The sequence below is a fragment of the Patella vulgata genome, chromosome 5 (genome assembly GCF_932274485.2).
Source record: "Patella vulgata chromosome 5, xgPatVulg1.2, whole genome shotgun sequence".
Lineage (NCBI taxonomy): Eukaryota > Metazoa > Mollusca > Gastropoda > Patellidae > Patella > Patella vulgata.
The window spans coordinates 17,448,512-17,465,789 of NC_065883.2; the positions used below are offsets into that span (position 1 = coordinate 17,448,512).

General features: G+C 37.7%; 1 protein-coding gene across 1 annotated transcript; it reads right to left on the reverse strand.

The window, feature by feature from the left end:
• Window positions 1-3,164: 3,164 nt before the first annotated feature.
• Window positions 3,165-12,882, reverse strand: LOC126820986 (sulfotransferase 6B1). The gene is made up of 6 exons (XM_050549229.2): window positions 12,801-12,882; window positions 6,656-6,866; window positions 5,625-5,945; window positions 4,983-5,086; window positions 4,109-4,286; window positions 3,165-3,914 (listed from the first exon to the last, which is right to left on the reverse strand). The coding sequence occupies exons 2-6, from the start codon at window positions 6,822-6,824 to the stop codon at window positions 3,784-3,786; spliced, it is 903 nt and encodes a 300-aa protein (XP_050405186.1). The 5' UTR covers window positions 6,825-6,866; window positions 12,801-12,882; the 3' UTR covers window positions 3,165-3,783.
• Between the last annotated feature and the right edge of the window lie 4,396 nt (window positions 12,883-17,278).

A 17,278-nucleotide genomic window follows, 5' to 3' on the forward strand; every position in this document is an offset into this window, starting at 1 on the left:
ATATCGTCCAAAAGGAGTATTAAAAGTACATAGGTAGGAACTAGCTTCATTTAGCTTCAATTGCCAGAATCCACTTGAGGCATCAAGCTTTGATAACACTTTCGCATTGGCAAATTTGCTCATAATTTCTTCCCTCGTCGGAAGTTTGAAATGTTCTCTACAAATTTCTTTATTTAAATTTCTTGGATCAAGACACACTCTAATCTTGCCATTTGGTTTGTGTACTAAACATTATACTATTGACCCAATCGGTTGGGCTTTCCACACGAATAATGATTTGATTTTCTTCCATCCGTTTCAACTCCTCTTTTAGTTTTTCTTGCAAAGCGAATGGGACTTTCCTACATGCTTCTACAACTGGCTGTGCTCCTGGTTTCAATTTAATGTTAACTTCTCCTGGTAAACAACCTTGGCCTTTAAAAAGATCCTGATATTCATAATCAACAATCTTGTCTTTGTTGTCAACTTCTATTTCAAAGACAACTTTTAGAAGACCTAATGCTTCACAGGATTTTCTTCCTAATATGGGTCTGGCTGACCCGTCACAGATAATAAAACGAGTTTTATATATTTGACCTTTATGTTCAACATTTAAAACACACTGTCCCTTCACAGGTATTTCAGTTTCATTATATGCTTTTAACCTCACAGACGTTTCTCTCAGTTTAGGCCTGCTTTGCAATTGCATAAAATCTTTTACGCCCAAAATATTAGGTTCCGCACCACTGTCCAACTTCATAGGAATGACTGATCCTCCCACTATTAAAGGAACTATCCATTCCTCATTGGTGCTCCTATTTCCATCTATAGAATCAATGAAAAATTCATCTTCATCACCTTGATCATCTACATTTATATTGTCAACCGTCTTCTTATAACTTTTAAAATTTCTGTAACTTTTGTTCGGCTCATAACGCATGCTATTAGGCCTAGGCCCACTGTTACCAGAAGTACACATTTTTTAAAAATGATTATATTCGTTGCATTTGTGACATCGCTGTCCCTTAGCAGGACATTCTTCCTCTCTGTGTGAATAATACCCGCAACTCCTACAGTTTGGTTTAAACTCCATCCCATATTGACCAGGTGGGGCTGGTGGTCTATATGGTCTCCTGTTCCGGTGTACAGCATGTACTTCTGTGGAATCCTTCTGAAGGCCCTCAAGGTGTTGTGATGTCGCTTCTGACACTCTACAAATGTCAATACATTTATCTAAATCCACATCATCATTAAGAAGCTTTCGGCTTAGTTTCTTGTCTTTGACTCCGCCAATTATGTTGTCTACAAGGAATCCATCTGTCAATTCCCCAAATCCACAGTCTTTGACTAAACGCCTTAAATCTAGCAAATATTCATCAAACGATTCATCTTCATTTTGTTTTCTTGAATTAAACATATGCTGGTTAATAGCATGATGCTTTTTAGTACTACAATATTTTTCAAACTTTCCAATCAATGGTTCTAATTTGTCAACCTCATCTGGCGAAAATTGGAATGTATTATACACCTCCACTGCCTCTTCACCCGCCAGGGTCAAAAATGTGGCACACTGGACTTTCTGGGACTTTGTATCTCGGTTGGTACTTGTCATATACAGTTGGAAAGCTTGTAGAAAACGTCGCCAGTTATCACTTTTATTTCCTGTTAAGTCAAGTTTTTTAGGTACTGGAAGCTCATTCATTTTGATTTTGGTTTACTTCTGACGCCATATAATAAGTCTAGGTCTGTATTAAAGACTTCAAGTAGACGTATTTGATTATAGTTCTTTATTCAAGTGTCATGCTTGAACATGTGTTTATGTACATGGAGGCTACCATTTTATTCTCCCTCTCCCAGTCCCTCAAACCAAGGGATGTCACCCCCCCCCCCCATTGGACTGAGGGCCCCTGTCACAGAGGGTTCATATCCCCGGATTCATCGTCTTCTTTGAGTCTGGGTTGATAATTTATTATAATTCATATCAAGGCGGATCTTGGTATACATACATACACACACCATCGATAAGTTCAAGTTATCGGAACCAGGCGCGGGTCCGGGTTGGGGGGCAGGGGCCGTGCTTCCCCCCCCCCCCGAGCCCCAGTGAGACAGGTCATCACTGTTCAAACCAGTCCCAGCAGCCAGCAATGGGATTCCCACATTTTAGTTTCTGTTTAATGAGGCCGCGACGAAGACTCTGGGGACCACACCAAACCACTAATGCATGCGGCACTCTGATGATTACCCTTTGCTCCAATGTATGCCCCCCCCCCCCGACAAAATCCTGGATCCGGTCCTGGGATCGTCAGCCCCCAAACGAAGTATGTCCGGCGTGAAAGAAGAATAGTATATTAAATTACATTCGTATATTGATAAAACTGTACTAACTACATGTAAATAAAACCCCGAAATCTTCTAAATCCTTTAGGAAAGGTGACAGCGAATATGACATGAAATGAAATGGCGTCGAATGACCTACTTTTCGGCACCAACCGCGCCGCGGGTTAATGAAGACAATGGTAGAGAATAAATATTTATCAAATCATACCATCAGAGATAAGAACTATTTATTCGGCACCAACCACCAGACTGACGTATAATATGATTACATTATTCAATAGTTAAAGATGCATTATGTAAGATGTAAATACCGAGGTGGCCGTTATTGCCATAAAAGATAACGAAAATGATTATAATGAAAATTTCAGTCAAATTTCCTTATTCTGGGCAAAGTTATTAGTGGTTGAAGGTTTCACGATATAGTCAAGTACCATTGTTACGATAATAAACAAAGTTTCGATTGACCACTTATAGATTAATAGATTAAATACATCTTTGTACAATGTATATAGGGTTATGGTGCCTAAAGAGAGAGTGAGATAAATGGGGTTTACGTTCACCCGACACAAACTAGGTCATTTCGGGACTAACACATGGTTCAATTTTATTTCAATAATTCGCTTGCGCGTAGGGTTCTTTAGCAGTGGGAGAAAACCGGAGGACACGGAGAAAACCCACATGGTTGGACAGGCGACCCTACTGCTTGTCACGTACAACCGGGGATTTAAAACCACGCCAGTTGACTCAATGACAGACCTTAAGATACAGCGTGCACGTGCTAACCATTCGGCCATCCCCCCCCCCCCGCCCAGAGAATGTATAATGTAAATAGGATTATGCTATCTAGAGGGAATGTATAATGTATACGGTTATGCTGTCTAGAGAATATACGTTTAGTGTGTATAATGTCTATATGATTAAGCTGTGCAGAGCCAAATAAAGCGTTCTTAAAGATGCATTATGTAAGAGATAAATCTGCCTATTGCAGGTCTTTATTCTGGTTTTAAAAGTTATAGACATTTATTCACATGACAGGTCTATAATCAACTCTCTAAATCATCGGATGGCGTAGATTTAAACGGATAAAACACGATCGAGGCTGTCTCGAATAACAAGCACAGTTGTTACGATAATAAACAATTTGTTATGCAACATCCTGTAAAAACGTCTAACGGTTAAAATTTCGCTTACAATAAAGAAATTTGTATGTAATTTCCAAGATATTCATTTGAAATATTATAGCAAGAACAGTCAGCTCTTTATCTAAATTTTAATTAATGCAAGTAAGAAAATATTTTGGAAAACTCCACACAACATCTAAATTTCTAAATTCCCGATTTAATCCAGCAACTTTAATTTTCAATTTACCCGTACACTTGTACTTTTCACAGATAATTTCACCATTTAATGTACTTTAATGTTATATGTTATCATGTCGGATATGTTTAGTACTTTTAAAGCAGTAAATTAAGAGGAAGAAGATGAAGGTTTATCTGATAGATATATATGATCAAGTGTATCTAACTTTTGTCGATAATAAGCATCAAACGATTCTGCTTCTGCAGATGAAAAATAATTTTTCCAGTCTCCTGTTTCTCCTGAAATAAACATAAAAAAATATAAGGAAATACATCTTAAATAGGATCAGACCTATACCGAACCGTTAATCGGTGGTAATGGGTGACCCTTGTAAGATTACAAGGAACTACCATACATAGGCGTAGATCTATAAGGAACCGTTAATGGGGGACTATATAATACACAGCTAAACAATAGTCATTTTAGGATTCACCTTTTCTATACATTATTTCTTTTCCACTTTTGAATGCATACAAAAACTTATTTTCAAGGGATTCCTTCTGTTGCTTCATTTTAGCAAAAGCTGTTGCAAGGGCAATATTTTGACACATCATTTCAGAACATGAAATATCCAAAAAGTCAGCCATCTTTTTAATCTCCTCAACTGGTCTCTGAAAAAATAGTAAGGTACAAGCATTAAAAAAAGGCAAACCATTTGTCATCGAGTTATTTTATTGTCAAGACAATTACTAAGGAACAGTCGATTGAATTATCTGAATACATTTGACAGTTATATTGATGGTATTGGAAGGATAAATACCAGTATTATAGGTACCATTAAATTTGTCCAAACATGGCGTCAACTTCTGACTCTTCTTCCCAAAATTCGACCCATTAGGAAATATATGTTATATATATATGCCCAATCTACCCATCATACCCAACATTTAAATTATTTCACAAATTGACAAAATTTTGAATAATTGAGATTTGGCATAAACGGTCCTATTATCCTAATCACCGACAATGGCGATTTTCTTGTCAATATCGCCCAAAGTGTTAGAAAAGGTGACCGACAAAGAAATATTGGTTATACATATATGTATATTCTTATGCATATCATATCAAAAATTTAAAAGATTTTATAATAAATTGAAAACAATATGGATAATTGAAATTGGGACAAAACAGTTTATTTGTCAATTTCACTTATACATGTTTTTGATTTTTTAATAAATAATTTAAAGTTGGGATATGATGCTTAGAATATATATATATCTATAACATATCTCGCCCTTGTCTGTTTTTTAAAAGTTGGACATTACCTTTAAGTGCTTGTTCTCAGAAATAATGAAACAAATACTTACACTTTTCATGTCTTCATATCTAATTGTATGTATTGGATAGCCTGGATTGTCATGTTTAAACTTCTTCCAGTGAAGAAAATGATCTTCCCACGAGTTAAAGGGGACTTAAAATATAAACATATAGCAAAGGTTGAGTAAGTAACATGTTTTCACCATAAATTGATATTTAACTGCACGGGGGCCAGGTGAGTCCAGTGGAGATCCCGTGTTGGATCCATGGATTGACCGAAAAAGTTCATCGGGAGTTTCCGGCGTGGTTTCACCTTGTGGGTGGTGCAGGACAGAGGACCTGACAAGGGGCAACGTATAGTCGTTCGGATGGTACGAAAAACCAAGGTTCCATGAACACATTGGCATACACGTAGACGATCCTTTGGCGGTTGGAATTCGATATAAGAGTAGGAAGTTAAACCCCATGGTACCGAATGGTTAACGCGTGCGCGTTGGATCATAAGGTCTGTCGTCATTTCATCAAGTGACATTGTTTCAATTCCCCGCTTGTACGTGACATTGAGTAGGATCACCTGTTCAACCTTGTGGGTTTTCTCTGGGCCATCCCTCCCATTTTGTCTTAAATTTTAATGTAAATATTGAGAATGGGTTTTGATTTATTTAAATAAAATACTAGCTTACGATACTTACCGTCCCCTCGTTTATATAAGGAAATAAAGTCATCAAATGAACCTCCATACTCTAAACTTTTCATTTCTCGGAGGTGGTGAAAATACGAAACACACACATCTTTGGGATTTCTTACAAGTTGAATTATTTTACATTTCTGATCCAACATATCAGCTGGTAATTCATTGCTATAGCGATGTGTACACATAGTTCTTGGTGATGTCATCTGGTTCACAAGTGCCGGTGTCAAAAAGTCAATATGATTTAATTCCATAATACTATTCATTAGTTCAGTTTCTCCACGACGCAGCATGGCCACATCTTCATAAATCCAATGAAGTCCTATTTATAAAAGGAAATAGCAATAAATTTATACAAGACAAATGATAAAAATGTGTTGCTGTTCAAAATCATGGTCACCTCTACATACACTTAGTCCTATATATCAAGAAATGAAATGAAATGGGGTTTAACGTCCTACTGTTCTGCTCCTATACTGGGCTAATGAAGACGGGCATACGCCATACAGTGTGCTATGAGGGAAATTTTGCCCGGGCAGCGGCACTATCGCCTACTCTTTTATCGAATTCCAACTGCCAGGGGATCTTTTACGTGCATTCTAATATATACACGGGACCTCGGTTTTTCGTCTCATCCGAAGGACTAAACAACTGTCCTTGTCGGGCCCTCCGTTCTGCACCACTGACAAGAGGAAACCACGTCGGAAAATCTCGGTGAACTTTCTCGGCCAATGCATGGATCGAACACCCGACCTCCAGGCTAGCTATAGGCCTATATCAAGAGAAAACGACAATAAATATATAAAAAGAAAATAACAATACCATGTCACTGATCTAAATACAACACTCATGAATGAGCGTTCATCAGATACTTCAAAACGGGATGAATCGCGTCCACATCACAGTGTTTTGTTATTTATGTTGATGTACCCAAAGTTCAAACATTGATTAAATTTAAAACCGAACTTAATAAAGGAAAATGGCCCATATTGCTATATCTTAATCATTCCCAACTAAATGGAGGTACTTCACCTGACTTGGCATACTCTATTATAAAGACGTCATCTACTCTAGTTTTCACGTCACGCATACCACACCAGTTTTCAGCTCGAACACTTGGGACCAATCTTCTTTCACCAATCTTCTTTAGTTTCATTACATTACCACCTCCATCAACGGGTTCAAATGACTTAGCTTCCATTGTTTATAACGCTGGTAAAAACATATAACAACTGGGAGATTTCTGTTTAAAAGAAAAGACCAAAGGTACTCTACACACGTTTAGGTAACTCAATAGTCAAGTATATAATCACGACTTGGAGTGTGAATAACGATAGAAGTCCTCACATAAAGCCGAAGTCCCAGATTTCACAGGGTACCCGTTGATAAAAAGTGCTTTTAGTATATAAATCAAATGTCAAAATGTGAAGATATTGCCTATTGGCCATGAATAAAATGTGAAGATATTGTAGTGGCCATGAATAAAATGTGAAGATATTGTAGTGGCCAATTCCGCATCATGATTTTAAAGGAGTTAGGAGTGGCCCTATGGGACAATAAGTAAACAAAACAACTTTCACAACAAAAATAAGCATCGCATTTTCTTGCAAATGGAAACTTTTACCAAGGAAAATAACTCCAATTATACTTATTGATTTACATGTTTCTCCCATCACAAGTGTTCGAGGACCTTGACGAATACGTATCACTGCTGTACGGGGTAAAGACCAAGAACGTAAATGGAGCAATTAAGGTATGCCATCTTCGTCAAACATTGCAGCTTCATAAACTCAGAGCGCATTTTATAGCTCGAGAATGGTGTGCAGCAGGCATCCACGATTAGGAAGGCACAGGTGCTTGTGACAATGATTGGAATGACGAAATGGAGCCTAAGTGGATGGAGACAATGATGCCCGAAGAACTGTTTATTGAGAAGTGCGAGGACTTTTCAGAATGCAGTGATCTGAGCTGCTTTGAAAATTAATGATATAACATTGTGAGTGATTTGACATACCAGGATACATTGTAAGGACAATTCAGTATTAGCCCTTACTATTTAAAGGACAATATTGGTGCCAGTCATTATCACATATGTGATAGAGCTGGTTAAACACATTCCAAAAATAATTTTAGCACAGAGATCATTGCTACGATAGCCGAGTAATACAGGTTTCCTGAGTCGGAAGTGACGAACGCCAAAGGAAAACACGAGCCGTCTCTCTATATAACTGACTGATGTGACGAGTGATAACGGATATACGGCCGAATTTCTGCTCACTAATAATTCCTTCGAAGACCAAAAGTTGATATATGGGACTGTAAGAGGATACCTGACAATTAAATAAAGTAATTGAATGTCATTAGATAAGAGAACACGAGAAAAATAGAAATAGTCCGTACATTCGCTTGTTTATATTCATTGTAAATCTTATAAAAACATGGTAATGCACGGACTTTTTCTGTTTTTCTTTCGTGTTCACTTATCTACTGGCAGTCAATTCTTTTGATGAATTGTCAGATATCCTCTCACAATCTCATACAACAACTTTTGGTCTTCGAATGAATTATTAGTGAGCAGAGAGAGAGAGAGATGGGGTTTAACGTCCACTCGACACAAACTAGGTCATTTCGGGACTAACATGGTTTAATTTTATTTCAATAATTCGCTTGCGCATAGGGGTCTTTAGCAGTGGGAGGAAACCGGAGGACACCCACGAGGTTGGACAGGCGACCCTACTCCTTGTCACGTACAACCGGGGATTCGAAACCACGCCAGTCGACTCAATGACAGACTTTATGATACAGCGTGCGCACGCTAACCATTCAGCCATCCAACCCCTCATGCATAATAGAACTTAGCCTATTAGAACATATACCTTAAATGGGGTTTAACGTCCTACTCTTCTGCTCCGACTGGGCTTATAAAAACGGGCATACGCCATGTAGTGTGCTATGAGGGAAAATTTTCCCGGACAGCGGCGCTGTATACGGCCTACTCTTGCATCGAATTTGAACTATCAAGGGATCTTTTACGTACACAGTAATGTGTACACGGGACCTTTATTTTCGCCCCATCCGAATAATAAGACAGTTGTCCTTGTCAAGCCCTCCGTGTTGCACCACTGACAAGGCTAAAGAAAAACGATCATAGTCGGGTTGTACGAAACTCTATTAAATCACGTGGGTGGGTGTATTTAAAGTTAACATACCTATCTTAATAGGAATTCCAGATTTCATATTACTTAGCACTAAAAAGCACATTCATTTCTCTTTTCAAATATTTAAATAATATTCTGGCACATTTATATTTACATGGTTTATGTAACAAGGTGATCTATAACTGTTATCAAATTGAACTTATTGACCTCCAGCCATGCTTCTTGATAATATATATAATATTGACCTTTTATCTCTGTATGCACTGTTCTTAAGTTCTTAAGTCTTAATACAAATTCCAGATATCATGTTACTAAAAAGCACATTCATTTCTTTTTTCTAATATTTAAATAATTTTCTGGAACATTTATATTTACATACTTTGAAAAAAATGAAATGGGGTTTAACGCCCTACTGATCTACTCCGACCGGGCTAATGAACACGCGCATACGCCATACAGTGTGCTATGAGGGCAATTTTGCCCTAGCAACGGCACTATGACCTGTTCTTTTGTCGAATTCCAACTGCCAAGGGATCTTTTACGTGCACACCAATGTATACACGGGACCTATTTGTCTGACCCTCCTTCCTGCACCACTGACATGGTGAAACTACGTCGGAATGTCCTAATGAACTTTCTCGGCCAATGCAGTGATCGAATAACCGACCTCCATGGTTATAGCCAGCGTCTTACTCACGTATCCACCATGGCTCCCTACTTTGAAAAAAAAAGATAAAAAGATTAAAGTTGAAATGAAGGTGTGTGTGTGGGGGCGGGGGTATGAAGTAAAAATGTGGGTCTTATCGAAAGCTTGGATCAGCCATACCGAGTGCATGAGTCATGGTCTTCCAGCGAATTCCTTATTGCATGCTAGCTTGATTTGCCCTTATTGCATGGTAAACCAACTTATTGTATGTCAGTTTGATCTCTGCCCCCTTTACTGACATTGACATTGTAGTTTGATCGCGTAAATTACTAATTTCCGTCCTAGTCCGGACTTTTTTCCGTATGCACATGAGCTTTGTCGTAGATCCCATATGTTTTAATATGCTATAAGTTCTATTATGCATTTGTCTATTATGCAAATTGCAGAATGTAGAAGTGTAATGTGCAAACTAATTATTATACTGTATTTGTATTATTGAAAAGTGTATTCTGTATTTTAACACTGTGGCAATGGTATTGTGGAGCGATGGAAATTGTAAATTATAAAGCGAAAAAGAGAGAAATGGGGTTTAACGTCCACTCGACACAAACTACGTCATGTCGGGACTAACACATGATACAATATTCCATTTCAATAATTCCCTAGCGCGTAGGGGTCTTTAGCAGTGGGAGGAAACCGGAGGACCCGGAGAAAACCCACGAGGTTGGACAAGCGACCCTACTCTTTACCACATACAACCGAGGAATCGAAACCACGCCAGTTAACTCAATGACAGACCCTTTGATACAGCGTGGCAAATTATAAAACTAAACCTGCTGACATTTGCAGTTTGTACAGTGAACATTGAAATTAAGCTGTGAAAAGTCGATATTGTCCGAAATATGCACGATTTCGAAGACACCTATGTAGTCTCAGAAATCTGACTTGTTATACAAACAAGCTCTATACCTATTAAAGATACAATCCCGCGTGCAAACTGGGTGATTTAATGGTATATATGGACTAAAAACATATTCAAACTAATTAATTTGTCATAATTTTGCTTCAAATCCTTCTCAAACATTGTAATTACGAAGAAATGCCCTGCTATAAAAATAAATCAAACGAGGTCATGTTTACGTCACGTGACTTACCTCTCTTGGAAGTCAGAGGAGAATTCATTGCATACATAAGACGATGTTGTCTTTAATCGCTTACTATTTATTACAAATATCGAATCCTAATTAAATTCTCGGATTATCCACTACCCGCGTCTTTTTCCGTCATTTTTATCTCAGAAAGTGTTGTACGTCTAACTCTTCATAAAGTTTATCAACTAGTCTTGTACATCAAGCGCTCAATGTTCGCGTGTGATCTTTGACATCACGCGTGCAGAAATTCCTAATCGCCGGGCTGTCGATTAGGGGAACCCTTACATTATTTTTGTCCTGTATACGCTCCATGAGTGTTTTTCGGGGAATCCAGTATTTTTCTAGTAAGATTGGATATCTCTACTTTCCATATATATCAAAATTACCATACTATTATTGGAAATAACCACCCGATAAATTCTTTTCTGGGAACCCATCTTTAAGTAGAATAAATTAGTCAAAATGATAAGTATATTTTCATGAAATTCCTCAAAAATCTTAATTACCATGATGTGATCTATATTTATTTACAGTAATACAGCTATGCATGGGGATTATCAAATTCGTGAGTAAATTTGTGATAGAATACATAACTCTTATATATTAAAACTGGATAACATATTTACAGGTACAATTCTACATATGAACATCATTTGGTTGGGTATATTTACGTCTATCTATAGCTGCCCCCCCCCCCCTAGGCCTCACAGGACATAACTTCTCCGGGATCGAGGGCAGGCACTCTCCCGAGGTCCGGGCCGAATTGCCTCTAGGTCTCTACAGGTCTCTTCCGTCTCTCTCCGGGTCTGCCTGTCTGATTCTCAACTAGGCTTTTTATACTGTACAGCAATATCTTTCGCGTCAGCTAGGCACGTCACAGTTAATAGCATTAGTAATCAGAACATTGACAACTAATTATTAAGAGTCACATATCTTAGCTCGAGACAAAAGGTGTCGATACGTGTTAAGCCTAAATCGTATATCATATAGGCACTCCGAGTATACAAGTTTGTCCAACCCATTACATCTATACTAATATTTGTGACTGTCGTTTGTCTGTCCGTTTGTCTGTCTGTTCGGGGTTGGCGGCTACACTAGGTCTGCCCCGAGTCTGAAATTGGGGGTATAGGGGTAGCTCGGACCGAGGAGTAACATAGGCCAGGTGGCGTTAGTCTACCACTTCCGGTTTCGGGGTTATGACCCCCGAGCGAAGCCGGGCATTCTTCTAGTCTTACATAATATTATGTCGACACCCCACACCTGATGCAGATTAAATTTTACAATTAATCTGCCACATGTCCAAAATGAGTTACAAATGAAAAATATAAATTAAAATATGAATTCAAAATACAATATTAAGATTTAGATCCCAAATGATATTACAAACCTATACAGTTATATGGGACAACAATCACTGGTTTATTATACACAAGCACGACGTTTCTCTTATCGTTATCAAGCACAATGATAAGTGATAAGGGAATTATAATATATTTAAGATATTCGCTATCCGATGACAAGCGAACTTATCTCATATATTTTAGTCATTAAATGTTAAATAAATGAACAGTAATAATAATGATATGCAGCGGTACAGAAGAGAAGTAGAAAATTTAAATTATTTATGTCGGACGGACGGACGGACGACGGACAGAGGTGACAACACCCAAAAAGGTATGCTGTCTTACTCTTCTATTATTAAAGAATGATATTCAAATTAAGACTTTGGATATTTGAGGTTTAAATGAAACACAATATGTTAGCTTTATATTTATGTCACACAACCACCGTTACGCTACGTTCGACCTTGAGCTTTATTTTCTCTTAAAATAACCATAGTTATTTCTAAAGTTATTGGTTTAGTATTGAACGATGTAAAAGCATAAATGAAACAAAATATGTTACGTTACGTTCGAAATTTTCTCTTAAAATAACCATAGTTATTTCTAAAGTTATTGGTTTAGTATTGAACGATGTAGACGCATATGTGAAGTCATCTGAATAATTACACATCCAAACTCGTTCATAACATTATCAACAAATTCTTAGTTAGTCGAATGTTTCATATTTTTGGTGGACGAGCTACAAAACAAACGGGTTGTGCAGAATGATCACTTACTAACGAAAAAAGAACACATCTGGCATAGAATATTGTAAACTGTTCTAGATCTAATAAATTTGTAAACTGTTCGAAAAGTATAAAAGTATATTCTAAAACTCACCATATAATACGGGTAAACTGTAAAGAAAACTGTACGCGTTATACTAGTTCACTTTAGTATATTATGTCTGAGCTGTGTGTTCGTCGTTGTGTATATCTACCTAAAAAATAAACCAGCGACGGTCATGGATCACTAACGAAACAAAGTGGTCTACTGAAAGAGAATCGGTTTCAGACGAGTTATTTGCTCCTGAGTAAGAAATTGGAATCAGATCAGTTATTTGATAATCTCGCTTACGAACATGGACGTAACAGAAATGAAATGAAATGAAATGGGGGTTTAACGTCCGACTGTTTTGCTCCTAAACTGGGCTAATGAAGACGGGCATACGCCATACAGTGTGCTATGAGGGAAATTTTGCACGCCAATTTGTACACTGGACCTGGGTTTTTCGTCCCATCCGAACGACTGAACAGCTGTCCTTGTCAGGACCTCCCAAGGGGTGGACGCAACAGAAAGAGAGAGAGAGGGAGAGAGAGAGCGGGTCTTTAGCAGTGGGAGGAAACCGGAGGGCCCGGAGAAAACCCACGAGGTTGGACAGGCGACCTTACTCCTTGTCACGTACAACCGGGGATTCGAAACCACGCCAGTCGACTCAATGACAGACTTTATGATACAGCGCGCGCACGCTAACCATTCAGCCATCCAACCCCACTGGACGTAACATAGCCTACATGTATGTAACTTTAGCCATACATGTATACTTAGTCATACTTTGATGTTATTTTTGAAATAGTTTCCACGTTACATGCACCTGTGGTTCAATCTGGGGGAAATATTATTCCCATTTAGTTACAGTAGGGTCGCCAGTCCAACCTCGTGGGTTTTCTCTGGATCACCCGGTTTCCTTCTACTGCTAAAGACCCCTACGCGCAAGTGAATTATCGAAATACTATTTAACCATATGTTAGTCACGGAATGATGTAGTTTGTGTCGAGTGGGCGTTAAATTCTCTCTCTCTCTCCCTCTCTCTCTCCCTCCGGTTAATATTCAGAGTAGTTTGGGAATGAGATTTATAACTGTTTCAGTCCAATAGCCACTAAACAGGGTTGCCTCCCTTGAGTAAGCCGTTAAGGAAAAGTCATACGATAATAAAGTCCAATAAAAATATAGTGAATAATCTTTATTTATAGCCCGGTTTTAAAACTTAAAGCTTTTTGTACGACACTATAGCAAACAATACATATTTATACATACACCATGAAATAATATTCATATTGATGAATCTATTTAACGCAATGGTTTAAAGACAACTATAAAACCATTATCTGTGTGCATCGGCTGCAAGGAAACCATCTTCCTCTCCGTCTCACCAGATAATTGTTTTGTTTTGTTTTTTGAAAATTACATCGCCGTATATGAGATTTTGAGCACTTTCCTGTGTATTTAGATACAAAGTGGAACTCATGATTTCATTGTCCAAATCAGTAGATAAACAAATGAATTGGAGTTAACGCCCTCTTTCGCAGCAACAAGACTAATAATCTGTTTCAATGGCATTTAGTAATTGAACTAGAGTATACAGGTCACAATTCTATGGAATACAATTACTGCTTTTTACTGAGCGACGTTTCGACTAGGCTTCTCTAGTCATTATCAAGCTATGATAAAAAATGAAAATATGACAGGACAATATATACATGTACACCACAATGCTAAGTTAATGATGACAAACCAGGGATGTAACTTAATTACGTGTACCTAATGGTAATCTGATTTAATTGTACGCTAATAAGTAATAATACCAATTAACCTAAAAAATTGACTAATTGATTAATGGATAAGTTGTTGTGGAGTATACACAGTGATTAGTGGGTTTTAATAATACAAACGTTGCAAGAAAATGAAAATTGATGAAATGTTATCAACGACCCCTTTCACTAAAATAAATACAAATGGTAAAAGAATAGATTGTTGTGGAGTATTTACAACGATTTGATGAGGTTTTGATAATGACAACATCCCACGAAGATGAGATTTGATTTGTGTTATAACCAAAATAATTGATATGTGGATGTTGATGCGAGTGATTACACTGATATACGAAAAACCCTTAGAACAATGACTGCACAATGATCAATAGTCCCCTGAAGGTTGACAATTTAAAATATTGAGTGGTACTTCACTGGATGTTATGGTGATGTAGAAAAGCAGGGTTAGAAATATTGAGTGCATTAAATTACAATAACCGCAGGCCTGAAAAGCAGAAATGCCTGAAAAGCAAAAATAGTTGGGAATTATTAGTTGTCATTTTTGCATATTATGATGGTTATTACAAACTTAAAGTTATTACTGGAATATTGATAAGTATTAAATATGATAAAAAAGAAAAAAGTAGAATTATGCTTAGCCTTAATTATGTGATAAGAATATCATACGCCCTGGGGAGGAACAATCCTTGATCTCTGTTCATCGTTGGTTTGTGTCGTCGTATATGAATGGCTTCATGTAATCGGCGCGCTCTCTTGTTGCTTATATTCTTGCATAGTGGTTTTACGTTGGACCATTGGACTCTGTGGCGAGGGTTGGAGTTCAAATGTTCAGCTACAGCTGAGTTGTTGGTTGCTGCTTTCGACTTGTGGTCATCTATCCTTTTATTTAATGGTCGCTTTGTCTCCCCGATGTATGCAATCCCACAATTGCATACTATTTGATAAACACATCCCTTTGGTTGTGGTGGTTGTGTAGGATTTTGTTTACCATTGGCTCTTAATATATCTTTAGTGCTGTAGCTTTTTGTGAAAGTTACATCTATTTCTGGTTGTTGCATTAGTAGCCGTTTGATTTGGTAGGAGACTTTGCCGTTGAAAGGAAGGAAGATTCTGACTGGGGCAGTCGGGGTTTTTGGTTTAGCTGCACTCGCCGACAGGGTCTTGTTGATGGCGTTTGTCACAAACTTCCCTGGACGCAACAGAAAGAGAGAGAGAGGGAGAGAGAGAGCGGGTCTTTAGCAGTGGGAGGAAACCGGAGGGCCCGGAGAAAACCCACGAGGTTGGACAGGCGACCTTACTCCTTGTCACGTACAACCGGGGATTCGAAACCACGCCAGTCGACTCAATGACAGACTTTATGATACAGCGCGCGCACGCTAACCATTCAGCCATCCAACCCCACTGGACGTAACATAGCCTACATGTATGTAACTTTAGCCATACATGTATACTTAGTCATACTTTGATGTTATTTTTGAAATAGTTTCCACGTTACATGCACCTGTGGTTCAATCTGGGGGAAATATTATTCCCATTTAGTTACAGTAGGGTCGCCAGTCCAACCTCGTGGGTTTTCTCTGGATCACCCGGTTTCCTTCTACTGCTAAAGACCCCTACGCGCAAGTGAATTATCGAAATACTATTTAACCATATGTTAGTCACGGAATGATGTAGTTTGTGTCGAGTGGGCGTTAAATTCTCTCTCTCTCTCCCTCTCTCTCTCCCTCCGGTTAATATTCAGAGTAGTTTGGGAATGAGATTTATAACTGTTTCAGTCCAATAGCCACTAAACAGGGTTGCCTCCCTTGAGTAAGCCGTTAAGGAAAAGTCATACGATAATAAAGTCCAATAAAAATATAGTGAATAATCTTTATTTATAGCCCGGTTTTAAAACTTAAAGCTTTTTGTACGACACTATAGCAAACAATACATATTTATACATACACCATGAAATAATATTCATATTGATGAATCTATTTAACGCAATGGTTTAAAGACAACTATAAAACCATTATCTGTGTGCATCGGCTGCAAGGAAACCATCTTCCTCTCCGTCTCACCAGATAATTGTTTTGTTTTGTTTTTTGAAAATTACATCGCCGTATATGAGATTTTGAGCACTTTCCTGTGTATTTAGATACAAAGTGGAACTCATGATTTCATTGTCCAAATCAGTAGATAAACAAATGAATTGGAGTTAACGCCCTCTTTCGCAGCAACAAGACTAATAATCTGTTTCAATGGCATTTAGTAATTGAACTAGAGTATACAGGTCACAATTCTATGGAATACAATTACTGCTTTTTACTGAGCGACGTTTCGACTAGGCTTCTCTAGTCATTATCAAGCTATGATAAAAAATGAAAATATGACAGGACAATATATACATGTACACCACAATGCTAAGTTAATGATGACAAACCAGGGATGTAACTTAATTACGTGTACCTAATGGTAATCTGATTTAATTGTACGCTAATAAGTAATAATACCAATTAACCTAAAAAATTGACTAATTGATTAATGGATAAGTTGTTGTGGAGTATACACAGTGATTAGTGGGTTTTAATAATACAAACGTTGCAAGAAAATGAAAATTGATGAAATGTTATCAACGACCCCTTTCACTGAAATAAATACAAATGGTAAAAGAATAGATTGTTGTGGAGTATTTACAACGATTTGATGAGGTTTTGATAATGACAACATCCCACGAAGATGAGATTTGATTTGTGTTATAACCAAAATAATTGATATGTGGATGTT